Source organism: Vanderwaltozyma polyspora, genomic scaffold (assembly GCF_000150035.1).
Source record: "Vanderwaltozyma polyspora DSM 70294 KpolScaffold1050 genomic scaffold, whole genome shotgun sequence".
Classification (NCBI taxonomy): Eukaryota; Fungi; Ascomycota; class Saccharomycetes; order Saccharomycetales; family Saccharomycetaceae; genus Vanderwaltozyma; species Vanderwaltozyma polyspora.
Genome location: NW_001834691.1, coordinates 94,641 through 122,298, shown reverse-complemented (window position 1 = coordinate 122,298; position 27,658 = coordinate 94,641). Strand labels below are relative to the sequence as shown.

The window sequence follows — 27,658 nt, the reverse complement described above, 5'->3', positions numbered from 1 at the left end:
ACTTTATGCATCTGCTTCCTCTAATACTTATTACACTAAATACCATTAATATATTGGGATTGGGCAATGGTCCTTACAGTTTATCTTTATTTCGTCATATTATGAAATTTGATATTAAATTGATGTAGAAAAATATATTACATATGAATCACGTGATATAATACTTACTATTCATAACGGAATGAAACATCTATAAATTGTTACAATGAGAGAGTAGAGAACTGTTCATATTCGGAACTTCCTTTTCCAGTTTAGCCACACAATTGAAGTGCTTCGTTCCGCCCAAACCGCTGTTGAATTAATTGATTCAATCTTCAGAAGATTAGGATTCTACTAGTTTCCTGGTTAATATTTGTTCTACTTTTAGGATAAAGTTATAAATTACATCAAGTTATGATAGCGCTGCATTTATAAATATTAGCTACAGTACCTTCTCAGAAATGAATCGTCTCGAGAAACGAATTTCCTAGTTGGGAAATATCTATAAAAACATTAAATTTCTTTTTATTTTTGAAATTTATAGCACAAAAAATACCACCAATTACCGGATCAGGAAAATTTCATTAGAAAGAGTTCGAGAGCAAGAACTGAAATGAGCTGTGCATTGAGATTTGGACGTTTCTATTGTTCAGCGTTTTATAACCAGTAATTGATCGATAATATCAAGAAATGGAAACATCCAGCAGTTATCGAAAGTTTAAGTTGGGTAAATTTTGGTCAAAGAGCAATGGCAATGGCGATGCCAACGTTTTTGATCTTGCAAGATATGATTCTGATCTGGTAAAATTCTCGTGTTATTTGCCGGGGACAAAATATTAGCATTATGTTTGTTTATGAAAGCCTGGTTCATTTTTATTTATTCATACTTATTTTTAAATTTTTTTGATCTGGATATTGCTATTCTTTCGATTAAGTTTGTAGATTCATGATTCTATAGTAATTAAAAGAGTTAAAGGCATTTATATAACTTCTGTCTACAAGTTACTTCACTTCTATCTATCTAGCCAAGCTGAAGGGAACATAGAAAGAGAGAATATTGGTTTTTGTTTGTATACAAGGACTGAAGTTTATAGGTGGACAGTAACATTTTTTAGCTTTTATTTTTTTCCCACAATAAAATACCAGACAGCTGGTAGGGTCACTACAATTAATTTGCAGTACTAAATATGTCAAGTTTCGTACCTACCAAGAGTTACAATGCTGGTTTCACTACGGAATACAGGGCATATATGAAGAGAGATGACAATGACAGTTCCTCATCTTCTGCTTCCAAAACTTCTTCCAACAAAAGTGCGACATCGTCCTGTGGTGGTGATGGTAAATGTAGATACCCATCCGATCATTCATATAGTACAACCGTTGGTGTTGCTGTAGGTGTGCCAGTTGCAGTTGTCGTTTTTCTCCTGGCAGCTATCTTGATTATTGTCTACAAAAGAAATAAGAAAGAAGCCGAAGAAGACAATGATCCTGATTTCCAAGGAGATATAGAATATATTCCACATATGGGTCCTAACATGGGAAGCTTCCCTATGAGTTCCTCTCAATCCGGCGATTCCTTTGAATTGAAAGACGATCAATACAGAGATACATATTTTATGCCTCCTCCACAACAAAACCAATACGCTAGAGCAACTTCCTTTGGTGGAGGTGGAATTGATAATTATGGTCACCTAGATCCTTTCCAAGTTCCACATGGTGTGGACTCAAACACTTTAAGAGATTTTGCAAGAAGTGTAGATGGTCCATCTATTGGTGGTTATCACGTTGCATCGTCATCGAAGAATACTAGTCAAATATCACTAACCAATGAACAACCAACTAATGTATTCATGAGCCAAGGTGACATAAACAGCGTTGAACCTGGTAAGTTTGCTCAATCGAGAGATGCATTATTAAGCGGGGAATATGAAGAAGAAAACAATTTCCCTTCAACAAACCATGATCAATCAATGGTTTCAAATATCCGTGATAGTCCTGTAAAAAGTGTCGTTGGCGAAGCTACAAGATTTTATGGCGATGACGAAAGTGGATATGACGTCGAAGAGTCTAAAATTCAAGATACAACCATTGAAAGATCTCAATCATCTCAACACGAATTTGATTTCGAAACTTCTGAGGATAAAATGGAAGGTGAGGATGATGAAGATAACAAAGTATATGCTGTGGATCCAGAAGATGAAAATGTCCAACGTCTAAAAAGTATTTATCAAGTTTATTTGGATAGGAATGAAACTGTCAAACAAAACCAACAACAGAATGTTATGGAACCTAAAAATGATATACTTCCAGATTCAAAGAGTGCTGAAATTATGAAAACAGACGACCATACTGGAGGTCCTGAAGCTAATTTTGATGTAGTTGATAATATAGAATTACGCGACAACTCAGAAATTGAACACAGAAAATCTCAATCAATCAACCATTTAACTACTGGCAATGAAGTAGAGTCAATTGGTCAAGGATCCTCAATGCATCATAGGGCAGTTTCTTCAATATATTCTGAACTTCCTACCCATGCAGCTCGTCAATCAGTTGTAAGAAACGATATTCAAGCTGCAATGAGTAATGAACCATATCCTAGCAACATCCAGTATGGAAATGAACCTCAAAATTATGCACAAAATAACAACAATTTACAATATGTAGACCAGCATCAACAATTACAACAAGAACCAGTTTACAACCACCATCCTCAAGCCGAATATTATAACAATTCTCAACCTCAACTAGGAGTTGCCGAACAGGGCTATTACGTGCAACCAAATCAGGCATACCAAGCATCAATATATTCTCAACAACAACAACAGCAACAACCAAACATGATGTATCAAAATCCACAGGAAATACAATATAAACATCCACAGCATCTGGAGAATATATCAGAATTACCAACACCATCTAGATTGGCACATTCCGAATCTGTCCATTCTTTAACATCATTCAATGGTAGAACCAAACCACAACAATTTCCAAGATTACAAGCTGCAAGATTAAATGGTTCAGCGCTGAATCCAATGGATCATCCAGAAATGTTTTACAAGCAAAATGATGGTCAGTACACAATGTATCAACAAAATGCTCAAGGATTCACTAGTGCAGAAAATATCCAAAATGTTACTCAACCACATCAATTGAGAGCAAGTATAGTAATGACTAATCCAACTTCCCTAAGTTTACCTGCCAGTTATAAACCAGCTGGTTCATTTAGAAATATCAATGCATCTAACTCTAGAAATAACAGTCTGACTGTCCAAAATAATCCATACCAGCAACAGATGGGTAATTCCAGAGTTAGTGGGTTATTAGATTACAGTGATGTGGTACAACCACCAGGCGTCAGTGGCATTATTCCACATAGTAGTTCTCATGATGATCTAAGAAAACAACTTGGTACTTCCAATAATTATCAAATGGATTTATAAAATTGATTAATGTCACTGGAACCAAATTTAATTTAGGGACAATATTTTAAAAGAGATGAAACATTGTAATAGAGCATAGACACAAGTTATCTTATATAGTTATATATAATTGAGTATAACAAAGAAAAATAAATTGCATTAAAGTCTTTATTATATGAATTAACGAAACGTTATATGATGATTAAAATTATATTGTACAGATATTTATATATATATATATGTAAGTAAGAAAATAAGATTACTATGTTATCTTTTTAAAATGCAAAGAGATCAATTGAGATATCACCAGATTCATCTAGAAACTAAACAAATAGTAGTTGAACTTAGCTGGGTAGATGTATGATATTCAAATAAGATTATGCTAAATCGAAATCATCGATTCTGTTTCTGTATTTCAAAACAGTTTGTTTAATCTTGGAAGAGTCTACCCAAGTGACATAATCTTCCATATTTCTAGTGACCAAGAAAGCTGGATCCGTAATCAAATTTGGGCCAACCCTTACATGACCTTGTTCGATATATTTAACTGCATCTTGAATTGTTTCTGCCATTTTCAATCTATGCATAATAACTGGCAGTCTTCTTCTACACACGGCACTTACAGTGACTTTATTTTCTAAATCAGATATTTTTGATTTAGTGGAAAGTATACCCATGGCATATAATTTTTCCAACAGTAGTTGTTCATGTTTTGATCTAAATGGGTCAGTTGGAGGTAATAAAGACAATTTATTAGCAAGACGACGGACATCACCACATATACGATTGTATTTATGATAATCTTCTCTATTCTGGATATGGTAGGTTCTCATAACCTGAGTATCACGATGTCCTTGGTCCTGTTTCCAGTCATAAAAATCGACCTTCTTCAACAATTTTTGTTCATGAAACTTCAATTTCCTTACCATTTTGCAGTTTTATTTTATTTTTTTATTGGTTCTTCTCGATCAAAGTTAATGCTCACAATCTCACAATCTCACAATCTCACTGACGATGTAACTTAATATATATTATGTAAACTGGCTGATGAGTAGCCTATACTTCCAAAAAAACCAGTATACTTTTTAAACCTTTGTCTTGCGATGAGCTAGCTAACTCATCAAGCATATATAATTTTTTGTTTCTTATTCAGTGGGTATAACAAATTTTTCATTTTTTTTCAAATGTGAACCAAAAAAAGAGAAAAAGTAGAGAGTTTCCGTTTTGGGTAAGAGATGCTGTCCGGCACGACAGGGATTGGACCGGACATCAAGGCGCTATCAAGTCAACAATGGGCGGCAAAACATCCACAAAAATTCACAAAAAGAAGTGACTAAACAATATATGCTGATGCCATTCTCCCCTAATTTCCTAATGTAGATCGTCATATAGTGTGGACACAAAAAAAAATAAAATAGAGATGCTGACGTGTTTTTGTGTTTTTGTGTTTTTGTTTTTGTGGAGGTGTGAGTGGCAGAAATTATTTGCAGATCTTAGCACAAGTGTGACAACTTCCAGTTCTTTTAGAAAACGTATATAAAGGACCATCGATTTTTAGAAAGTAATCTGTTTTTTTAATACTTCCTGAGATATGGGATACTGTTGTTCCAATATCTGTACAAAATCTGGCTAAGAGACATTACAACTCTGGTGCTTTTCATCGATACGCCATCGTTAATAGAAATATATTTGTTTTTAGTTGTTTAGTTCTAGTTTTATATACAATTTACTATATTCATGGTGGTTGATGAGGCTACCAGATTATGTCTTTACTTATTCTGTATGGCGACTATATGTATAGATATATGTAGATTTATAGCTGTGCATCTATATAAACGTGCCTTTGTGTTTTACCTAGCCGCAACAGAACATAACATCTGAACTAACACACTGTCACGTGCACAATTTTTTGAAACAAAAACACGTGATGATGTATGAAAAATCATTAGTGACGGAAGTACTTTTTTCCAAGTTTTACTTTACTCTCTTCTTCAGTTCCAATTGTTTGATTAACTACTTAGAAAAGCACTACTTATTAAGATCACTTATAGATTGAGGTTTTAAAGCTATAATATAGAGTTAGTCTACAAAACAGGAAGAACCCCCCATTAAGGATTATATTCATCCACATACAAATAAGCGATGTCATTGGTTTGGAGACGACAATTGTCCTGTGCAAGAATTTTGCAATCACATATAGGCTCAGCTCCTGTATTTTTACCAAAGGATACAAAAGTTGATATTACATCCATGCCTATTCCAAAGACCATAAGAAAGGGTAATAAAGTAATGGTCCTATCTCAAAACATTATTGTAGATGGTCCAAAGGGTAAGATTTCTATGGAAGTTCCAGATTTCGTTGGTATCAAGTCTTCCTCGGATAGTTTGAAGATAAATGTCACTGTCAACAACAACGCAGACCACATACAAAAGGCTATGTGGGGTACTGTAAGATCACACCTTAATAATCACATCACAGGTGTCAACGAAGGCCATTTGGCTACATTGAAATTCGTAGGAACAGGTTACAGAGCTGCTATCGAACAAAATGGTAAATTTGTCAGCTGTAAAGTAGGCGCCTCTATCCCACAAGGTCTACCTGTCCCAGAAGGCATCACTGTATCGTGTCCAACACCAACTTCCCTTGTTTTGGAAGGCTGTAACAAACAACAAGTACTTTTATTCGCCGCTAATTTGAGAAGCTTTCACCCACCCGAACCTTACAAAGGTAAAGGTATCTACGTCAACAATGAAACCATAAAGATTAAAGACAAGAAGATCAAATAGTCCCCACATGTCATTATCATCATCATCATAATAACAATAATAATAATAATCATCATCTCTATTATCCAATTCATTCCATTCCATTCCTGTAATTAGTTATGCCAATTCGAAATACTCTACTCATTATATACGTGCAACCACACTCTTATATACTATCTACAATTTTTATCTCTGTTATATATTTTATTTGAAAAGGCGCATAAGAAAGAATTTACATATTGAAGAAAAGTTCAATAACTTTAATTAAAAAAATCGAAGTTTGATTAATATAGAAACAAGAGATATTGGTAAGCTAATTGCTGGTTTAGTCCTAGAACGGTACACTTTGTTGAATTTCCAAAGAGATCAGGTTCGAAAAACTAAGAACCATTAATAAAAAAAAAATAATTAAATAGGCAATAAAGCACAGATTCCATCTAGAATTATGTTAGGTTTAAGCCCATTGAAGTTCTCCCCAGTGATAGTTCGATGTATTTCAACAAAACCAAGCTTAATTGCTCCTAGTGTGGTCGAAACTATTAAACTAGATCCTCCAATCATCAAACATTCTCCAGAACAAGCTCAAAGTAGAAGATGGTCACCTCTTCGTTGTGGTGTTATTGCTCAAAAGAAGGGTATGATGCCATACTTTGATGAAAATACAGGTGAAAGAACTGCAGCCACTGTTTTACAATTAAATAACGTTGAAGTCTTGATGCATAGAACTTTAAAGGATAACGGTTACTATGCGTGCCAAGTCGGTTTTGGTGATAAGGATCCTTCCCATGTCTCAAGACAAATGTTAGGTCATTTCGCCTCAAAGATTGTTAATCCAAAGGAAACCGTAGCTGAATTTAGAGTCAAAAATGAATCTGGATTATTGCCATTGGGTACTTTGTTGAAACCTTCTTTTTTCAAGCCTGGGCAATTTGTTGATTTGAAATCTACTAGCAAAGGTAAGGGTTTCCAAGGTGTTATGAAACGTTTCCATTTCGCAGGTTTAAGAGCTTCACATGGTACTTCTGTAATGCACAGACATGGTGGTTCTTTTGGTCAAAATCAAGATCCAGGTCGTATCTTGCCTGGGAAGAAAATGCCTGGTCGTATGGGTGGTAAAAACGTTACTATTCAAAACGTCCAGATTTTGAAAGTTGACGATGAAAATAATGTTATCATAGTAAAAGGTTCCGTTGCTGGTCCTAAGGGATCCTATATTAAGTTACAGGATTCAATTAAAAAACCACCAAAGCTAGATGCATAATTGAAAAGTCCGTTTAACACAATCGTGATTACCATAAATCGAACTATCAATCAAATATAAAAGATAACAGAAAATTATTTCAAATTCATATAAATTATAATATCAATCTATTCCTGTACATATTTATTTACTAAATAGATCTTCAATCTAAATTCATTGTTATATATATACCATTCCTCTAGTATTCAATAATAGGTCAACTGAGTAGATTGCCGCCTTTTAAATAAATCAGTCTATGCGTGTTTGGTTAATTAAGTAAGTATACAACATTATGTAATGTAATTAAAAGCGAAAAAAACAAAACCTAGTGAATTATGAATGTGCTCAATCAAGATGAATTTCCTGCTTATCAATCTTCTAATTCAGATGGCTTCAACAAACCACCAATCTTAGAGGCTTTTTCTCTGTCAAGTCTATTTTGTTCTTTTAATTCTCTTTCTTTATCTTCTGCAAATAGATAATCTGTTGCATCACCACCGAATTCCTTAATTTGGACTAAGAAATCTCTTAGAGTACCGTTGAATTGAACAGGATTCTTGTATTGTTTTGTCAATGCAGTTAAAAAGTTTACAACTTGGTCTCTAGTCAAGTGAGGGAATGCATTACTTAATAGATTAGCCAAATACTCATTCAAATAGACTTGGTTAGAAGTACCTGCTGGTGCTGATCCTTCCTTGTACAATGGTACTGATATCTTATTTTCTTCAACCAATGAGATCAATTTCATTAATAATAAAGATTGTTTAGAGAAACCAGACTTATGATCTGAATCAGTCAAAACGTAGAAAGTTTCACTGATGAAAATGAAATAATAGTTCTCGTAAAATGAATTTACAAATGCTGGCGCACTACTCAAATTTTCAATATTCTTAGTTAAATCTAAAGCTATTTGTAAACCGTTGACTTCAACATCTCTATTGTTATGCTTAAAGGCCCAACAAATTGCATCAACAAACAATTTAAATGCTGCTGGGGGTAATTCTAACAAAGCATTGAAACATTTTTCATTGATTGCCTTCAATAACTTGTAAAATTCTACTCTATGTTCAGGGTACTCAGTTAAATCTTTGTTAATCATATTCAATGTACATTCAAATACACTTTGTAAAATCAAAATAACACCTTGTGGAATCATATGTCCAACTTTTTGTACTACTGTAGTCATACAGTTTAGTACTTCAGCATCTCTTGCATCAGGAACATTATTCAAATAATCTTCCAAAACAGCGTTTAATAATGGTTGAATTAATACATTTACGACCTCTTGTAGATTTCTAGCTTTCGAAATGTAAATTTCAATTAACTTCAAAATTTCCTTTTTGATGGTTCTCAAACCACGTACTTTAGGTGTCTTAGTAGCAATTAAACCATCCTTAGCAACTTGGGTTGATATCATTGAAGAAACAGCTCTATACAACTCCAACATATGGTAATAAATATGACCAAGTTGGGGATAATATTCTGCACCTAAAGAAGTACATACAGCAACATTTGTTTTAATAATATTGGCAATAATCTTTACAGTTTCTGAATCTAATAACAAATCTGGATTTTCAGATGACTGCTGTACAATGGCATCCCAAGCCATATTTGGGAGTTGCATTAAATCACCCAATAATCTATTCCTTTCATTAACATTTCTTTCTTCACCAATGATAATACTACATGCCTTATAAAAAGTGTGGACTTGCTGAGGTTGTAAATCAGCAGTAGTAGATTGGATATCTCTAATGATAGTTTGAATAAATGGCTCATTGTCAATATTTTGTGTAACAATAAACTGAGCTTTACATTTTTGAACAATCTTAATAAAAGTATCACATGCCATATCTTGGACACCTTCATGTGTTTCATGCATAAATTCAAACAGCTTTAAAATAACAGTTCTTAAGAAGTTCCAGTGAGCTTTCAAGAAACGTGGATATTGACCAACAACATACATGATATTGGATGCAACAACTGCCTTGTTATCCTTACCTCTTTTCTTTTCAGTTAAGGCCAACAAATCCTTGATAACTGTGACAACGAATCTCTTTTCAGTATCTTCAGACATTGTACCAGAAATGGAACCAATAGCCCAACATAAAGTGTTGATATTATGCCATGACCATTCTGAACCGTCAATTTGTCTTGCTAACTTACTAATCATAATTTCTTCAGTATCTACAACATCCAAATGTGTCAAATAAACTAAAACTTCTCTTTCAGATTTGTATAATTGGATAGTGTCTGATTCTTTTACGAATTCTCTTACAATTTCACCTTCATCATTCTCTACAATTAAAACTTCTTCTGGTCTAACCATATTTTCAATGATGACCCATCTTAACTGAGAACAGATACCGTCATACATATGCTTCTTTAATGGATATCTTCTTAGAAGCTCAGGGTTTGGAGCACCACCTGAAGAAGGACGGGAACCAACTGATAACTGTAACAACGGGTTAAGGTCTTGTGTTTGTAATTTATCAATTTCTTGGTATAAATCAGTGACCAAGTTGTTCCAGTAATCCAAAGTCGTTTTGAATAACTCTCTTTCTTCAATTTTTGACAATTGAATCAAATATTGATGGGCATTTAACAACAATTCTCTTAGAGATTCCTCACTTTCCAACAAAGATCTGCGACGACTTAAATAAGTTGTCAAAAACATTGCAAAATCTTGTAAGAATGATTGATCGGAACCACTAGCGTTCATATATGTAGCCTTTAAATCTGCGGTTACTGGCATCACGTTAACTGCAATTTGTTGTAAAGTATTTTGGAAAAACATTACAGTTTTAGCTTTCAAGGCAGCATTATCATTTGGAATTTCCAATTGAGAAACTTCAGTTAGACATTTCAAAGTTATTGCCCTAGTTTCTGGAGTAGTTAAAAATTTTGTACTTAATAACTCCAATATATCCGTATTATAAATATAACTGTAAGGGATCCAATGTAGATACCTTAGCAAAGACTCCAAAGCTGCTGCTACCAATGAAGTGGAAGAACCTTGTTCCAAGACTTGATAACAAAGCTTAAAGATCTGTTCAAATTCTGTGGACATTGATTTTTTCAAATGTAATGCTTTTGCTTGGGTCATTTGCTCGGCAGAGAAATCGAAAACTTCTTCAGATAACAATTTCAATATAACCATATTATTTTCACAAACGTTAATAGAAGATGCAGATGATCCAATCAATTCTGGAATGAAATTTGGCCAGTTTTGAGGCCATTCTTGTTTTAAAATTTGGACTAAAGTTAAATCAGACTTATTAATTAAATTTTTTTGATTTTGAAATACATTGTCATCTTGACACATTGAAATGATCATACCAACAATGAAATCTCTGATACCAACTCTTTGTTCATTAGGAAGTAATTTCCATTTCGTTGTAATCAACTTATCTAGAATAGTTAGCCCAATAAATTTGGTTTGAGGATTGTTGGAGTACTGTAGAATTTTATCCGCACGTTGCCAAGCATCAGGATGCTCTTGAAACTTAGTCAAAATATCTTGTGATTGCTTCTGTTGTGGACCAGATCCCTTATAAAAAGTTTCCACAACTTGATCCAAAATAGCGATATCCAAATCCTTGGAAAAATCAAGAATAGCTTCCATAGTTGAACTTTATCTATCTATTGCAAACAAAAACTCAATAATAGCACTAATAAAATACAACCAAAAGAAAAAATACACACACACAACTACGAACTCTCCCAAATAATCAATCAATTATCCTTAAACAGTATTATTAAACTTTATTTTATCAACTAGAATAAATTGCAATATTTTCCAGATTTATTAAAGTAAAACTAAAATTTAATCTTTTTCCAAAGGATGAAAGCAATTATTCCTTACAAATGTAGATAAAACCAAACTGCAAATTACCAAATCGTACCAGGATAACCAAATTGATGTCCTATATCTTGCTTGATTAATAAGTTATTACAAATTAATCGATACTTAATCCAAATTATTTCTTTCTGTTTTATATCTTTTTTTCTCTTTCTTTATAAGAAAATGTTGTTTTTTAGCTGCGCTGCAAAATATGATGAAATCTGCAGGGAAACCCTCCACGGGAAAGGCCATGGCCAGGGCAGTAAGTAGATTTAGAAAGAGATAAGACTAATGTTGCAAAGTAGTTTAGTTTCTCAAGTTTGCAAAAGGGTTGGTATACCATTGAAGGTGGAAAAAAAGTAATTTTTTTTTCATTGAATTTAGAGGTTGTAGTCAATGAAAAAATATCCAAATCAACAAATTAACAAGCGCAAGTGGTTTAGTGGTAAAATCCAACGTTGCCATCGTTGGGCCCCCGGTTCGATTCCGGGCTTGCGCAGTTTTCTTTTTCCTTTTATTTTTAATTAATTATTTGTCACTAACGTCAACAAGTACACTATAATACCCGTCTTGGATACTTCAATTACCTTATCGATATCGTCTCTTGTAATGTATCAAATGCTTTCTTACTTATATTTATAAAGTCTTCATATAAAAATTAAATAATATATAAAAGATGATTGTGCTTCAGGTCGTTATATACAGGTGACGAAACTCCATCACAACTACAACATATCCTCGTCTGATGATTGATTGTCACTGTTATTGTCAGAACCGTTCCATCCAGCAGTCAGATTTCTTGTAGAGCTTGGGAAACGTCGTTGTGAAGGACGTTGTGGAGACCATTGGAAATTATCAATACCGAAGTTTAAAGTAGGTGTTGGTAAAATAATTTCATTGCTAACAGAAAAATCATTCAGACTACCGTCAACCTGTGATTCAACTTCAGAAGTGACTGATTGCAAAGACTCCTTGTCTTCATCAATTATCGCTCTTCTACGATACCTCAGGAGATATTTCCATCTTGTGATAATTAGATTGATAGAATCGATAACTTTCTCACCATTCAAATATTTATCCACTTTACCCATAATATATAGGTGTTTGACGTATTCATCGATACTCAGGCATTCTCTTGGATTATAAGTAGTGTGTAATGGAATCAAAATTAACAGCTCTGTAAAATTAATTGAGTTTTGATATGAGTTATTGTAATATACTTCCTTGACAAACCTTTTGTATTTCTCTTTTTTCTTTTGAAATTTCTCCTTATCTATTGTATCCAACAAGTCATTCAATCCTTTCACATCGACTGTTACATCGTACGGATCACTAGGATTAACTTTCATGTAATTTTCAACTATATTCCTAATACTATAGCGGCCTTCCCATAGTTTAAATGATAACGGTCCATCAAATGAGTGCATCAATTTAGGCAAATATTCAAATGCTAATGTACCAGTACCTTCAGAATCATACCTTGACCAGGCTTCTGTGAAATTTCGTATCTCATGTCTGTTAACAGCGGACTTAGAGACACCTCTCCTGTAAACATAACTGAAATTACTAATGATCAATGAAATAAACATATTCAAGAAAATGTACATAGAAAAAATATTCCATGACATCATCAATATATATGCATATGCTTTGGAACCACAATCACTGATACCAGATTCAGCATCAATAAAACAATATGGCTCAGATATAGTCAAATCATTCATAATATAATTCCAACCTTCACCAAAACTACATTTAAACAATACAATCAGAGATTTTATAATCGTTCTGAAGTTAATATTATCTGTAGTATTTGGTCCCAATCTAGTTAAACCAAACACTTGATTTAGTGCGATTGCATAAACAAGAAATAAAATTGCCCAGGTATATGTCAAAGCCAGAATAGTCGGCCAACTTGCCATCGCCGTCTCTAATAAATCTGTTAACATATCATTTTGCGGAATCAAAAATAAGAAGTAGAACAATTGGAAAACTTGTTCAATATTGATAAACCAATAATCTTGACGACCAATGGAAAAACCTTTGGCAGTAAGAAGGAATGATATTGCGATGACTAAAAAACGTAGAGTTCTCCAAGCTTTTCTGAAATAGAGTTTAAAACCATAGGAATATATTGTCAAACATTCATTAAACAAGAAAACCAATGTCGAAAACATAAAATAATTTGTAGCTGGAGTATGAATCAAATCGTTACCTCTATAAGAAATTGCGAGTAAACAAATAACATGAGCATATAGTACTAAATGAATGAAAAGAGAATACCAAAAGTATTTCTGTTCTACAGTTAGGCGATAAAAGAATTTCCTTCTATTATTCATTTCAAATACATTTGGTAATGATCTAGGTGATGCTTGTGATAATAGTTTCTTTGATTCTGTCCATGATTTTTCTTCTGCGGTTAAATATGCACTTCCTACTGTTCTAGCATGATTGTTAACAACAAACGAAACAAATAAGTTTAATATAAAAACCATGCTTAAGAAATTGAATAGAACTAAAAACATCCCATTTATCGGAGTAGCAAATGGGGTTGCTGGTGTCCCAACACCTGTACTATTCATCAAATTTTCTAACAAATCAACCCAGCCTTCTAGAGAAATTATTTCATATAATGATCTGAATGAATTGGAAAAGTTGTCTAAATGTAAAATTGGGTTTGAATAGACTCTTGGAGATAATACGTCCCATTTAAATGCTGTATTAGAATATTCATCATAACACATGGTATAGTTGAGACCACCATCATTACAAACACCTAGTCGTCCACGAAACAAATTCAAGCCCCAGACTGTGAAGGGAAATAATAAGGTCAATGAAACCAATCCAGCTTCAAATATTTTTCCAATACCATCATATACAACAATCACGAACGTTTGCCTAGCAGTATTACTTATAGTGAGACATTTCAGTGCTCTTAGTGCAGTGAAACCTTTGAAAATAATTGCTAAATCATTATCGGCATTTAATAAAGAAAAAACATCTATCCACACAGAGATCAGAACTACACAATCAATCAGATTCCATGGATTTCGAAGATATGCATTAGGTGTGTATGCTAAACCGTCTGCAATAGTCTTCACCAAAAATTCGACACTGAATATAATTAAAAATGCAACTTGGACATATGTCTCCCAACTTCTTACTCCAAGGTGATGATTCTTTCTATAAAGTGGAGTAGCATAGCATGAAACAACAACCAAAAGGATAGTCACGATGCTTAAAAAGAAAACAACAATGTCTCTTTCAATGTGCCTAAAATAAGTTCTTCGATTTTGAACATCAGTATCATCCTCATAAAAGCGCACACCGTCGGTTCTTCTACCTATACTTGGTGGTACTAATCTCTGACATAATTTTCGAAAAATATGGTTTGGTGGAAATATAAAATAACTATAGTTGAAAAACGGATGAGTTCTCAAATATTCAAGTTTTTCTTCTTCATGATCATCAAGTTCCAAAATATAATTTCTATCACTACTATCATTGGATTTAGAATACACCACCTCTGGCTTTTTATAAAAAGGATTATCAAAAAATTGATCCAAATAGGTACCTAATGGCAATTTCCGGAGTTTTAATACAAATTTTGAAAACTGCCATCTTTCATCCTGATCATTGTGAAGATTATCCATAACATCGTCCATATCATTGGCTATATTCATAATAGCAGTACCTCTTATAAGAAATTGTTTGAAATCCCTACCACTCTCCTTTTTATTATAGCCAAATAATTTTCTTCTTATTCTGACCAGAAGAGTGGCATGCGTATACTCTTGAAGCTTTTTTGGATATATATACTTCAGGTAATGACGAATTTGAAGAAATCTTTTCTCCTCTTCCTTCACTCTTAAACTCTGAGATATAATAGCAATAAAAATATTCAAAGCAATGAAGTTGGATAAAATAAACCAAATGATTAAAATTACGGTTGAACAAAACGTTGCAAAAATATTAGGCGAGTTTTCTTGCAGGGAATAAAGAATCTCTGTCCAATTTTCAGTAGAACCTATAATAAATAGTGACAGAAAAGAGTTCGCCAATGTATACATTCCAAATGGTATCGACCCTTCTTCGTCCTTCGATATAACACCTTCAAAAAACACGGAAACAATGACTGAAACAAGGTAGGTAAATAGAAAATAAAATGTGGTCAGGTTCCAGATCATCACACGATTACCCAAAACACGTTTCCACAAATTCCTAGAAAACCTAAAAGATATGACCACTCTATAAAACCTTGCAATATGAAAGCCTGATAACCAGAAATAAGCCTGGCTCAATGGTGTTGTATCTTCTGCCAAACTAATAACAAAAGTTATGATGGCAAGAAATAAATCAACAACATAATCAATCTTCGTTAAAAATATCCACAGATTTGATGAGTATAAAACTAGTCTAAAGGAAGATTCTGCAAATAAAATTATGGAAATGACCTTTTCTGCAATAAAATAGTCATGTAATAGTTTATCAGATGTATTAGCAGTCACCAAGGATCTTAGAATCAAATCAGCTATTATAAGAGTGACAAAAAAGAATTCGACTCTCTTGTAGATTTTCAATGATCTGGTTGCCCAGTAAGGTAGTAAAGTCTTCTTGGCCTTGAATTGAAAATACTTCCAATATCCTTTCATTAATCTAACAGGAATACTTTCCGATGATGACATCTTATATTTTTCTTCTTCAAATTTTTGATTTGCTAATTCAAATGATGTAACTAGAACTGCAATGAATAAATTTAATAGCCATATTGTCAACACAAAAGTTGCTAAGATAAAGAATAAACATGCCGCCATTTCATCAGAATCCATGGTATCATACATCAAATCCGTAAAGGTATTGGAACTTAATATAACGAATACCAATTCCATAGCATTTACAATGTTATCGAAACTGATACGTCCATTATATGGATTATAATTAGAGACACATTTTGAATATTCTGGACATAAGAAACCCTTTGAAGCTGGCCCTTCAGTACCATCGCTGAATACATAATTTTTCTTTGCCTTTGTTCCAATTTCAAGATATCCTCCACAATATTGGCCATCATTTTCAAAGATATCAGTAGAATTATTTGGATTTATCCATACACATTTTCTTCTGAAAGACCCTCGAAAAACTTGAACACCTAAGATACCAAAAAATACCCAAAAATATACTAACATAGAGCCAACACCTATTAACTGAGGTAAACCATATTTAATACCTCTAATAATCGACGAGACACCAGTATCGGTATCCAAAAGTCTTAGTATTCTGAGAAGGGCAAGTGATTTGAATATACGAATTCCATTTTTGTCATCGTATTTATTAATGGACAGAAATACACCAATCCAGAATGAAAGCGATGATACTAAATCAGTTCTGTTCCAAGAAGAACGTGCAAATGCTCTGGGACAGTTAAAAGGTGCATTTTTCAAATCAGATGAATCACTTTCCAATGTATTTGTTCTTGTAAATGATTTATCCGGATTGATATTTGACATTTTCAATTGTACACTTGCTGGAAGAATTTTATAAATATTAACGTCGTATTTTTTCCTCAGCATTCTATAAAGATTGTCCAAATGAAAGAAATCGAAGAGGCTAGTGTACTTTTTGCCATATGCTTTGAACATTTCGGAATCATCCCAGAATCCAAATGCTATAACTTTTGTAAAATCATGAATAGAAAATAAAACTGAAAGAAGAAATGTCACTATATCTACGCCTCCTGAAAAATTGTACAGGAAATCATAGTTCTTTGGCTTGTATGTCCTATAAGTCATAAGAATCGTAAATAAAATCAGCGTCAGGTAGTATATTAAATTATACCACTTATTGACATGCAATTTTGCCAATTTTATCCTGAAGTGATTAGTTGGTGGAATAATACCCATGGAATTACCATACAAACTTATGTTTTCGTAAACATCTTGAGCAAATATCTCATCGAAATTAGGCAGCTCTGCCAGCGGAGCCTCTGCTTCATCAGTGTCAAGATATATTTCCTCTGTTACTGTTTCTTCTCTTTGCAATGTTTCTTCAACTTTTAAACCGCTATCAGCAACATCGAAATGGTCTGCCATTTTAGGAGAACCCTTCGAACTCACAGAAAATAATGGAATTGTTAATGTAGACCCAAGGATACCTTCAATATTAGAGGATTCTCTTCTACTAGAGCTATCATCTCTCGGGGAACCACCTTTCTGTAGCTGAGGAAGCCAAGTGAAACCCTTGTCATCAACCGCACTTTGAAATCCTTTTTGAATGTCTTCAAATTCATCTATATCATCCATATCTATATAAGACAATACTTTTGTCGACCTTGACGCCTGATCTGAGGCACGACTAGAAGATGTAACAGATACTCTTCTAGAGTAGGTATTAGACCTCCTTCTAATTCCTTCATTATCATCACTCTGATAAACTGGAGAAAGATTGACAGATGTCGACGGACTCATCCCCACAGATAAATTATCCATTCGAGGAATCTTTAAAGTCAATGCTGGTCTCTGCAACCTCGGAACCTCCGAATCATCTGGATCTCGAAAGGGACTCTCACCATCATCATCGTCCTCTTCACTACTTATACCATGCCTCATGTGCCCTTCCAGCAACTGGGCTCGGCTGCTCCCCTCCATAACATCATCAATCACAGAAACAGGAGGAATAACATGCAATGATGGAACAACAACATTCCTAGATCGTCTCCGTTTAGCTTCTTCATCTGACCTACCATCTTCACTTCTATGCGATAAATGAGGCTGCAATTCTATAGCCTCATCCCAATTGTCCTTATCCATTCCCCACCACTACACAATTAATTTATAGTATCAACACACACAGACACACAAACAAAACCAAATCTAAATTGATTCCAACCAGCAGCACCAACACACATACCAATCTCTTGCAATAACAAATACCAAAACTAAAATCAAACTGCTTTATTAAAACTTAACCTTCTTGGTTATCCAACTTTAAATATTTCGATATCTATCTTTTTTCATATTATGATGTCATCTCGAAAATATCCAGATATTGAAAAAAAAAAAGTAGTATATAAGTTTCAGCATGGATAATAACCATTGTTCTGTTCATGATTCAATGGATACATGGGCAATTGGGTCTTGGGATTTGGTTGACTTGGTTGATTTATAGTTAGGTTTTTGGTTTCTGTTGTTTATTTCCCCATGTCCTTTTGCTTGTTCTGGCCAGATCATTTAAAAGAGAGACGGTTCAGCGATGATGATGATTTGATCGCTATATGTATTGCTTTGAAGGGCACTGATCGAGTTGTTTTGGATATTTTACGTGAGGGATTGGTTAGGGGTTGTGATATTGAATCTCCGTATTCGATTGTTGGGGTCCGTAAAGGTGGTGATTCAGGATGGAGGCTTATTGATGGGGTCGATTGTGTTGTTGAATTTAAGGCACCACGTTCGACTATGTTGGAATTCTTTTCGCTAGAGCCAATTTCTCTGTCATTGCCTGAGAAGAGAATGGATTCGAAGGTTTCCAATGTCAATTTCATCAAGATTTCAGAGAACAAGAGATATTTCAATGATAATACGAGGTTTAAGAGAACGTTAGGCTTGATAAATTTTTATTATACATATTTAATGGCATTCCATAAGAAGTATCCTAGATTTGCTGAAAGTTCTTTGACATCTGATAAAAACATTTTTGGAATGATGATAGATTTATTGCGATTGAATTTGGTCTACCAATGGGTCGGTAAAGGGTTTTTTTATATTACAGTTTCATTTGCCCTTATAACAAATCCCTTATCGAAGTTTTTAAATTGGAATTTGTTGAATCTAGTAAATAAGTCTGCCACTATACAACAGATAGATTTGAGATGTCAACAATTTTCCTATTTCCCTGTTCAATATTTAAGAATTAATGAAAATGTGTCAATTAGAAAGGCAATGCCTCGTTTTAAAAATTATGCTGAGGCTTCCGAAGGTCTAAGGAAGGACTTGCCATCCAATTACTATCCTGACTATATTAGGTTCTATAACACTGTGTGGTTAATGTTAAATGACATTTCTTTTGGTATGATATTGGGATCGTTTTTGTTACAGTATTCCACACAGATTGCTAATTTTGCACATACATTTATTAACGGTTATCTGTACAGTTTGTTGAAGTTGGTAACTATCTCGTTAGCACATAATCCTTTTGGGATTAAACTGAATGAAGAATTGGCTAGCTTTTTAAGTGAATTATTCCTGTGGATCATCGAATTTTCATATTCTGTTTTTATCAAGAGAGTTTCCGCTGTAGACAATTTGACTAAAATAATATCAGCTGTGGCCAATCTAAGTTGCATATTCGGAGCTACTTTTGCATTATCTTTATTAATCGATTGCTTCTCATTTTTATCTCTTCATATCCGATTCTTTTATTTAATCAGCAGGAAATTATACCACTGGCAATTGAATATTATGAGTAGTCTGTTTAATCTATTCTGTGGGAAAAAATTCAATGTCCTACGTAACAGAGTTGACCATCATAATTTTGAAATTGATCAGTTGCTGTTAGGCACTCTGTTATTCATAATTTTGGTATTTTTATTACCAACTGTATTGGCATTTTATTCTTCTTATACAATATTCCAGTTAGGTATGCTTACATTAGAAATAATATTCGAGTCAACAATATCTTTACTAAATCATTTCCCATTATTCGCCCTCTTATTAAGGATTAAAGATCGAAGACGAATCCCTGGAGGTATTGCCTTAAGATATAACGACTCTGACGATATCTTGAGGCTGAAACTATTGAACAAACCCCTTCCCGTCAGCTTAATGTTTCAACCGTTCGCATTGTTAATGAAACAAATAAAGTATAACTATTGTTCTTCAATAATAGTAAATAAACTAATCAAGGGATTGCCTATAACTGTTGATCGGAATAAATTGTATCAGGTACTTTATTCCTCATTGCCTAGTAAGCCAATTAATATCGAGGACTTATATAATAGTACTCACAAAAAGAACAACTAATTATACTGCATTTAATGACATGATTACATATAACGTCCGTTTAATTGATAAATATATAATTTGCGACAACATATAATGAATAGATAAATGAATAATTACATATATTACGATTGCGAGAGTATTACCTATTCCAAGATAATACGTTGATTAGTGACACTCAGAGAGAGCCACGAACTCACATACTGTCACAGTATTATTCTATTATAGTGAAGTAGAGAAGACATAATTGAGTTGATACAAATGAATTAGTTTAATTAAAAAACTATAAAAAGTAATCTTTTTCTTTGATTGCCTTTAAATCAGACGATAAAACTATTTTAAAAATTTATGTAAAGGTTAAAGTTTGAATTGATTACCAAGAAACAGCTTCAGTGTTTTCTTCAGCCCATTCAGAGGCTTCATTTTGGCCTTCAGCGACTTCTTCCTTAGATTCTTCAGCGTCAGCACCAGTAGAAGTAGTTTCTTCAGCAGCTTGTTGTTCAACTTCTTCTGGGTTTCTGTAGAAGTACAAATCTGGCATGATGGCCCATGGTTGGGTTCTGTCGACCAAAGCACCTCTTAATCTCAAGACTTCTCTGGCCAATAAGTACCAAACTAAACCGATGGAGTGCTTACCTCTGTTGTTACATGGGATAGCGACATCAACGTATTCAGATGGGGAGTCCAAATCGGTCAAAGCGATGACTGGGATGTTAACGTAAGAAGCTTCCTTGATAGCTTGGAAATCAGATCTTGGGTCAGTAACAATAATCAATCTTGGTTCCTTGAAAGAACGGGTGATGTAGTTAGTGAAAGAACCTGGGGTGAATCTACCGGCAATTGGGGTAGCACCAGTGTGAGCAGAGAACTTCAAGACAGCTCTTTGACCGTAGGTTCTGGAAGAGATGGCACAGACATCTTCTGGGTTTGGAATAGCAGCAATGATTCTAGCGGCTAAAACAATCTTTTCCCAAGTCTTACCGACGTTAATAACGTTGACACCATCTGGTCTGGTGTTGAAGACGTATGGTTCTTGGTGTACCTATAGTAAAAAATCAATATTAATCATAAAGATATTAATGTTAGTAAAAAAAATTCATTTAAACTCGAGTTAATAGTAATTTGTAATCAGACACTGTTGCAAGTATAGTGGTTCCACTGTCGCAAACTTAGAACAAGGACAGGGCTTATAGTATTTTCTCTTCAAAATTGGTATGAGCTAGGTCCCTTAAATATCTCTTTCAAAATCCGTCTAATTTCTAATCCACATGAATAATGACATAGTACTCTCTATACTCAATATACACGTTGTCAAACACTAAAATTCAATTGAATCTACTCATTTTATAACCATGTCAAAATCCTCATATATCTGTTCCTCACCTCACATATCCCTTCTCTTGCTTCATATATACCACATGGACCTTCTGTTCTTGTTTGTCCCACTTCAACAGGTTCTCAATCTCAAATCACAGTCTATATCTATATATCTCATTCTTAACATACTTGAACGTTTCTAGCACCTAAATGGGTGTTGGCAGCCAACAACAATTGGGCATCTTCTGGAGTCAAGTCAAAAGTAGCTGGTAAAGACATCTTGCTCTTGGTTATATACGCTGACTTTAAGAATCAAATCCTCTTCAATGATAACCTCTTTTCTTCATATATACTCATATATATGAATTATACCATCAAGTTAACCATCGATATATACTTGTGAAATGATAATATTAGGACTATACCTCTATCAATTCACCCAATACTCTGCGAACCAGTCTATACCATCGAACCTAATCATACTGTACAGATTGGCTTCCAATGTCAGCTCAGCTCAGCTCAGCTATCTCGATTTGATTCAAAGTGAATAATTTTGTCAAAAGAGTTTGGAAAAGTTTCAATCAGCTGAGCGTGTGCGTGCGTGCGTGCTTGCGTGGCTTGAGTTCGGTTCGGTTCGGTTCGGTTTGGCCGGTGATGGTGGTGATGCTAGACAGAAGGTCTCTGTCTAGAGAGGATACGTCAGTTAGAGGGGGGGGGGTTTACTGTCTAGCCAGAACTGGCAAGGTTTGGTATAGACGGCCCGTTGGGGTCGGTGGGACCGAAACAAAGAAAATATGTTACTGCTTTAGGGAGGACACACTTGCGAGCTCACAAAGCGCGCGCATTCGGCCCCCGGTACAACTCCAGTTTTGTTTTTTGCCGAATGGAAGTTGTTGAACTAAGCGATGGCAAAATAAATAAATAAATTTTCAGAATTGAAATCTCCTCGCACACAATCGATAACTGTTTTTAAAATGTACGGATGACATATCAAGATGTACTGGTGGAAACAGTCACAGGCGGCTATTCGATTAGTTTCTTTTTTTTTCGGTAATGTTAGTGACGGTATAAAAGTTGATCCTGTTGCTGTACTCGTTATTATATTTATATAAAAGTTTCCAACCAAGAACACATGAGGTCTAACCAAAGTATAATTTGGAATCAATGGAACATATCAAAAGGTGGACCTTGATTGTAAGAGCTGCCCCACTAAGCAACAATCACATTATTGATATAATTATTTAATATATAAACATACTTTATATATCTACATATCTATATATCTATATATCTATATATCTATATATCTATAGCATGATAGAATAATACTAGCCAGTCACTGCCCATATGATAGACCTTGATTGGTTAACATACATTGTTAGTAAGGGGGAAAAGAATTGTACACTTTATTCACAACTTTTATTCGATTATTATTTTACAGTGCAGTTTTATCGTTGTTATTTATATCTATATTTCTTTTATATAAGCTGATTAGACTTTCATGTGGGAAAGACCTAGTTCATCGTTTTGCTCAGCGGTTCTTTCAAAGTCTTCGATCTTCATGTTTGGATCTGGATCTGGAGCATAGACATTTTGAATATAAGAACCAGCTAATGGATCAGTCATGATCACAGTGAATGTTCTCTTACCTTCCAAAGCTTCGTCCAAGTTTTTGAAAAATGATGTCCAACGTTCTTTGGTTGCTTCATCCATGGAGTCAGAGGTTTGGGTAAAGACACGAGATTCTAATTCATCTCGTACCTGTTTTAGAAGACCCTCTAAAGTAGTGAAACGACCACCAAGGGTACCTTCTTGGATATCTAAATGCAATTCTGGGACAACTAATGAACAACTTTCGGATTTCAAAATATCTCTGGATAAATCTGCAGCATCGTCACAGTATAATGTGATGACACGACCCTTGTCTGGGATAGCACCACCTGTTTTAACTTCATTGGATTTATAACCACATTTATCACAAGTGGTAGACATGATAATGACTTCCTTGAAATGTGGAATATTAACTGGCTTCATATGTGTTTCACATTCTTCACCACATGATGAACAAGGAGCTCTGAAAGTTTGAACTTCATTGTTGAAGTTTTCAATATCGGTAGCATCTGACAAGAATTCGCTGGCGGTAGTACCAACCTTAACTGATTCAGATGGATTTCTTTCACGATTGGACAGTTCTTGCAACTTTTGTTGACGTCTTTGTTCCAATTGATCTCTAGTGATAATACCAACTTGAACGTTTTGTTCATCACTACGAATATATTGTACATGAGACCATTTATGTTGAGGTTCACCTGGCTTGTATTCAATCCAGGAGTTACCGGCTGGATCATCAAGAATAAAAGTTAATGGAACAGTACCTTCTTCACAATTGATAAATTTGCGGACCCTAGCAATAAAGTCTTCAATCTTTTGCCATAGAGCTTCATCAATAGCTTTTCTGGATTCTTGATCAGATGACAAATCATCGATCATTTCAGTCAATAGACCTTCAACAGTGGTTAGTTGACCTCTCTTTGGTGGAATTTCAATATCCAATTCGACAAATTTACAGTTGGCAGATTCTGATTTAATCACTTGACGGTCAAAATCTTCACGGTTTTCAATCTTCAAAGTATATTTAGAACCCTTTTCTTCGATTTGACTGGCTGGCTGGATTTCTGCATTTTTAAAGTTACAATGAGGACATTCAAATGACATAATAACAATCTCCCTAAAATATGGGATAGAGGTTAACAACAAACGTGTTGTACCATTTTCATGACAGTTCATACACAATGATTCAATTTCTTGAACTGGATGACCCATAGCATCCTCAGCACCGGTTAAAGTAACACCATGCTCATCAGTAGACCGAGATCCACTAGCACCAGTCTCAGCACTGATTTCTTCAGCTGCTTCACCAACTGGTTTAAATAAGTTCTCCTGCTTCTCGTTTGTTTCAGACATTATCCAAATAATTTGGTATACGATCCACTAAAGATTATCCAAAGAAAAACCAATAAAAACCAAAAATATACAACATCAATGCTATTTATGACCAAAAGATTACAGCTATACCAACCAACTGCTTAAATATAAAATAATAACATCCTCAAATATTGGCCTCATCGAATAACCTTCATCATCACCAGGTATCACCTTTGTTAAATTTTTCAAAATTTTCGAATTAAAGGCTTTCGAACCCAATGGAACCCAAACCCAGTAAGCTTTCCCGTACTGATTTGATTCTATCGAACATTCGAGATCAATCCGTAAGAACCTAGATATCGCGATGCCAGATAGTGTAATTTATTGTAGTGCAAGTTTGATATATTCTTTATTCGAAATGATGGAAATTAGCACTTGAGGAAGTACGGTGATTCGATGATGGTTGATTTTGATTTTGATTTTGATGTAGATGCTATGGTTTATATTTCGAGTTTACTTGGTGATACGTGATAGCTGGAGTTTGTCATTGAGCAGGGAAGTCTAGAAAGGATAATTGATTCTGGGGCAGTTAGGTGATAAAATTTGCAACCAGAGATATTAAAGTCATCAATTAGCAATATATTCATATCAGATCGAATTGATTGAACCATGCCTAGAGATCCATTGATTGGTATTGTTGGGAAACCATCATCCGGTAAGTCTACTACTTTGAATTCGTTAACTGATGCAGTAGCAGCAGTTGGTGCTTTTCCGTTCACAACAATTGAGCCTAATCGAGCAACTGGTTATCTTCAGGTAGATTGTGCTTGTTCAAGAGTTGGCAAGCAAGATTTGTGTAAACCAAACTATGGTTGGTGTACTAATGGTAAGCGTCATATCCCTATCATGCTTCTGGATGTTGCTGGTTTAGTGCCAGGTGCTCATTCTGGTAGAGGTTTGGGTAACAAGTTCTTGGATGACTTGAGACATGCCGATGCCCTGATTCATGTTGTCGATGTTAGTGGTACTACCGATGCAGAAGGTAAAAATACTAGAGGTTACGATCCTATCAATGATATTGAGTGGCTACAAGATGAAATCAGACTTTGGATTGAAGGTAACTTGAAGAAAAGATGGGGTTCCATTGTTCGTAGACACACCGCCACGAAATCATCGATTGTTGACACATTACAGGGCCAATTTGGTGGTTATGGTTCTCATGCTCCAATGATCCAAAGAGCACTTGACAGAATCAGCAGCCTTCCGCCGTTGGAGGCATGGGATAATGCATGGATCACAGAGGTGGTCAAATCATTCATGATGGAGAAGTTCCCAACAGTTTTGGGTTTGAATAAGATTGATCATCCTGACGCTGATAAAAACGTTTCTAAAATCATGTTAAAATATCCAGACACTAAGGCGGTCCTAACCAGTGCAATCACAGAGGTCTTTTTGAGGAAGTTGAAGAAACAAGGCTTCATCCATTATGAGGAAGGTACAGAGTTTGTGGATACTTATGAAGATGATCCAGATAACTTAAAAGAATTGGATGAGAAATTATTGAACAGAATTGAAAACATTAGAGATTTAGTGCTTTACAGATTTGGCTCAACAGGTGTTGTGCAAGTTCTACAAGCTGCCACAGACATCCTTGGTTTAATACCGGTATACACTGTAAGAAATATTCAAACATATACTGGTGGTAACGGTACCAACGTTTTCAGGGATTGTTTCTTGGTTAAGAAGGGTACAACAGTTGGAAAAGTTAGTAGATTCATTATGGGTACAGAAGTAACAATTGCAGCCATTGAAACTGTTGGAGGTGTAAGAGTCAGTGAAGATAGCATTGTAGAGCCTGGTAAGAATGATATTTTAAGTTTCAAACTAGCTCCGAAAAGCAATGTATGATAGATAAGACATATTTGGGCATTATAATTTAATAGAATACACATAATAATCATAAAAGCAAGATTTACGCATTTCATTAACAATACTAAAGCAATAGTGACAGAATGTTCTTGCCTTGTAGTCATTTTTAATCATTTAAAACTGTAAAAATCGGGGTCTATAATTTTAGTATTTACACATATACAACTTTTAGTATGTAAGTGGAGGAGAATTAAGGGAATAAAATTTTAATTTCTTCATCAGAATATCCAAATATGTACAATACATCTTTCATGGATTTAGTGTTCAATTTGCATGGTGCCTTTTTTTGGACTGTTGGTTTAGCATTCCAGGCGATACCAAAACCAGCAGCAGCCATTGCTAATAAATCATTCCCACCATCGCCTATCATTACACTTGATGCAACGTCAATATCATAATCTTGACATAATTGCAATAAAGTTTCAGCTTTGCACTGACCATCGACAATATCACCTATGGTTTCACCAGTCAGCCTGCCATTGTCATCTAATGCCAAAAGATTAGCTCTTGCATAATCGAACTCCAGTTCACCTTTAATAAACTCAGCAAATTGGATGAACCCACCGCTTAAAACACATAGTTTGGTACCTTGAGTTTTCTTCATAAAAGAACAAAATTCTGGGACACCATTTGTTATCAATAGCTTTGATTTAATTTCATCATATAGACTATCCATTTGTAAACCTTCCAATAGTTTAACTCTCTGTCTTAGCGATTCTTTGAAATCGATTTCATTATTCATAGCCAAGTTCGTGATATCTCTTACCTTATCTTCGACATCAGCATAACTGGCAATCATTTCGATCACCTCTTGGTAAATTAGTGTTGAATCCATATCGAACACTATAAGTTTCTTATCCTGACGATTAGTTCCATCTGTCTGAACAATGACATCTATTCCTTGAGCAGAATCGATAATATCAGCCAACAAAGGCTTCAAATCATCTGTAGATAGCTCGAAGTATACATCATAGGCACGCAAACCCAAACGTCTAGATTTAACAGGTGCCACTTTTAATCTCGATTCGATATCTGAGGTTAAACCTTTAACCTCAGAATCCTTCAACTCATCACCATGGGCGATATAAGTAATTACGTATTCAACCATTTAGCCAATATGGATGTGTGGTTCAACTGATCCTATCCCATTCCAAGAAAACAAACTATCAACATCCTAAATACATTTAAAAGTAATCTATAATTTTAAATTTTAAATAGTTCTTGTATATATAAATATAGACACGAT

At 34.5% G+C, this 27,658-nt stretch overlaps 11 protein-coding genes and 1 non-coding gene across 12 annotated transcripts; 6 read left to right on the top strand and 6 right to left on the bottom strand.

The window, feature by feature from the left end:
- Positions 1-1,166: 1,166 nt before the first annotated feature.
- Positions 1,167-3,422, top strand: Kpol_1050p53 (SKG-like transmembrane protein; the record flags this gene model as incomplete). The annotated part of the gene is made up of 1 exon (XM_001647004.1): positions 1,167-3,422. The coding sequence occupies one exon, from the start codon at positions 1,167-1,169 to the stop codon at positions 3,420-3,422; it is 2,256 nt and encodes a 751-aa protein (XP_001647054.1).
- A 356-nt stretch (positions 3,423-3,778) lies between these two features.
- Positions 3,779-4,330, bottom strand: IMP3 (snoRNA-binding rRNA-processing protein IMP3; the record flags this gene model as incomplete). Its single annotated transcript, XM_001647003.1, has 1 exon — positions 3,779-4,330. The coding sequence occupies one exon, from the start codon at positions 4,328-4,330 to the stop codon at positions 3,779-3,781; it is 552 nt and encodes a 183-aa protein (XP_001647053.1).
- Positions 4,331-5,543: 1,213 nt separating this feature from the next.
- Positions 5,544-6,188, top strand: MRPL6 (mitochondrial 54S ribosomal protein uL6m; the record flags this gene model as incomplete). The annotated part of the gene is made up of 1 exon (XM_001647002.1): positions 5,544-6,188. One exon carries the CDS (start codon positions 5,544-5,546, stop codon positions 6,186-6,188), a length of 645 nt encoding a protein of 214 aa, XP_001647052.1.
- Positions 6,189-6,612: 424 nt separating this feature from the next.
- On the top strand, positions 6,613-7,428 carry MRPL9 (mitochondrial 54S ribosomal protein uL3m; the record flags this gene model as incomplete). Its single annotated transcript, XM_001647001.1, has 1 exon — positions 6,613-7,428. The coding sequence occupies one exon, from the start codon at positions 6,613-6,615 to the stop codon at positions 7,426-7,428; it is 816 nt and encodes a 271-aa protein (XP_001647051.1).
- Positions 7,429-7,777: 349 nt separating this feature from the next.
- Positions 7,778-11,029, bottom strand: CRM1 (exportin CRM1; the record flags this gene model as incomplete). Its single annotated transcript, XM_001647000.1, has 1 exon — positions 7,778-11,029. One exon carries the CDS (start codon positions 11,027-11,029, stop codon positions 7,778-7,780), a length of 3,252 nt encoding a protein of 1,083 aa, XP_001647050.1.
- Positions 11,030-11,676: 647 nt separating this feature from the next.
- Kpol_1050trna2 lies at positions 11,677-11,747 on the top strand. The gene has a single exon. It is a non-coding gene; the product is annotated as a tRNA-Gly (tRNA).
- Positions 11,748-11,973: 226 nt separating this feature from the next.
- CCH1 (calcium channel protein CCH1) lies at positions 11,974-18,054 on the bottom strand (the record flags this gene model as incomplete). Its single annotated transcript, XM_001646999.1, has 1 exon — positions 11,974-18,054. One exon carries the CDS (start codon positions 18,052-18,054, stop codon positions 11,974-11,976), a length of 6,081 nt encoding a protein of 2,026 aa, XP_001647049.1.
- A 390-nt stretch (positions 18,055-18,444) lies between these two features.
- On the top strand, positions 18,445-20,262 carry GPI1 (phosphatidylinositol N-acetylglucosaminyltransferase; the record flags this gene model as incomplete). Its single annotated transcript, XM_001646998.1, has 1 exon — positions 18,445-20,262. One exon carries the CDS (start codon positions 18,445-18,447, stop codon positions 20,260-20,262), a length of 1,818 nt encoding a protein of 605 aa, XP_001647048.1.
- A 352-nt stretch (positions 20,263-20,614) lies between these two features.
- RPS0A (40S ribosomal protein uS2) lies at positions 20,615-21,837 on the bottom strand (the record flags this gene model as incomplete). The annotated part of the gene is made up of 2 exons (XM_001646997.1): positions 20,615-21,283; positions 21,748-21,837. The coding sequence occupies 2 exons, from the start codon at positions 21,835-21,837 to the stop codon at positions 20,615-20,617; spliced, it is 759 nt and encodes a 252-aa protein (XP_001647047.1).
- A 1,212-nt stretch (positions 21,838-23,049) lies between these two features.
- On the bottom strand, positions 23,050-24,522 carry ZPR1 (zinc finger-containing protein ZPR1; the record flags this gene model as incomplete). The annotated part of the gene is made up of 1 exon (XM_001646996.1): positions 23,050-24,522. The coding sequence occupies one exon, from the start codon at positions 24,520-24,522 to the stop codon at positions 23,050-23,052; it is 1,473 nt and encodes a 490-aa protein (XP_001647046.1).
- Positions 24,523-25,152: 630 nt separating this feature from the next.
- Positions 25,153-26,391, top strand: Kpol_1050p44 (uncharacterized protein; the record flags this gene model as incomplete). Its single annotated transcript, XM_001646995.1, has 1 exon — positions 25,153-26,391. One exon carries the CDS (start codon positions 25,153-25,155, stop codon positions 26,389-26,391), a length of 1,239 nt encoding a protein of 412 aa, XP_001647045.1.
- Positions 26,392-26,602: 211 nt separating this feature from the next.
- SER2 (phosphoserine phosphatase) lies at positions 26,603-27,520 on the bottom strand (the record flags this gene model as incomplete). The annotated part of the gene is made up of 1 exon (XM_001646994.1): positions 26,603-27,520. One exon carries the CDS (start codon positions 27,518-27,520, stop codon positions 26,603-26,605), a length of 918 nt encoding a protein of 305 aa, XP_001647044.1.
- Positions 27,521-27,658: the final 138 nt, after the last annotated feature.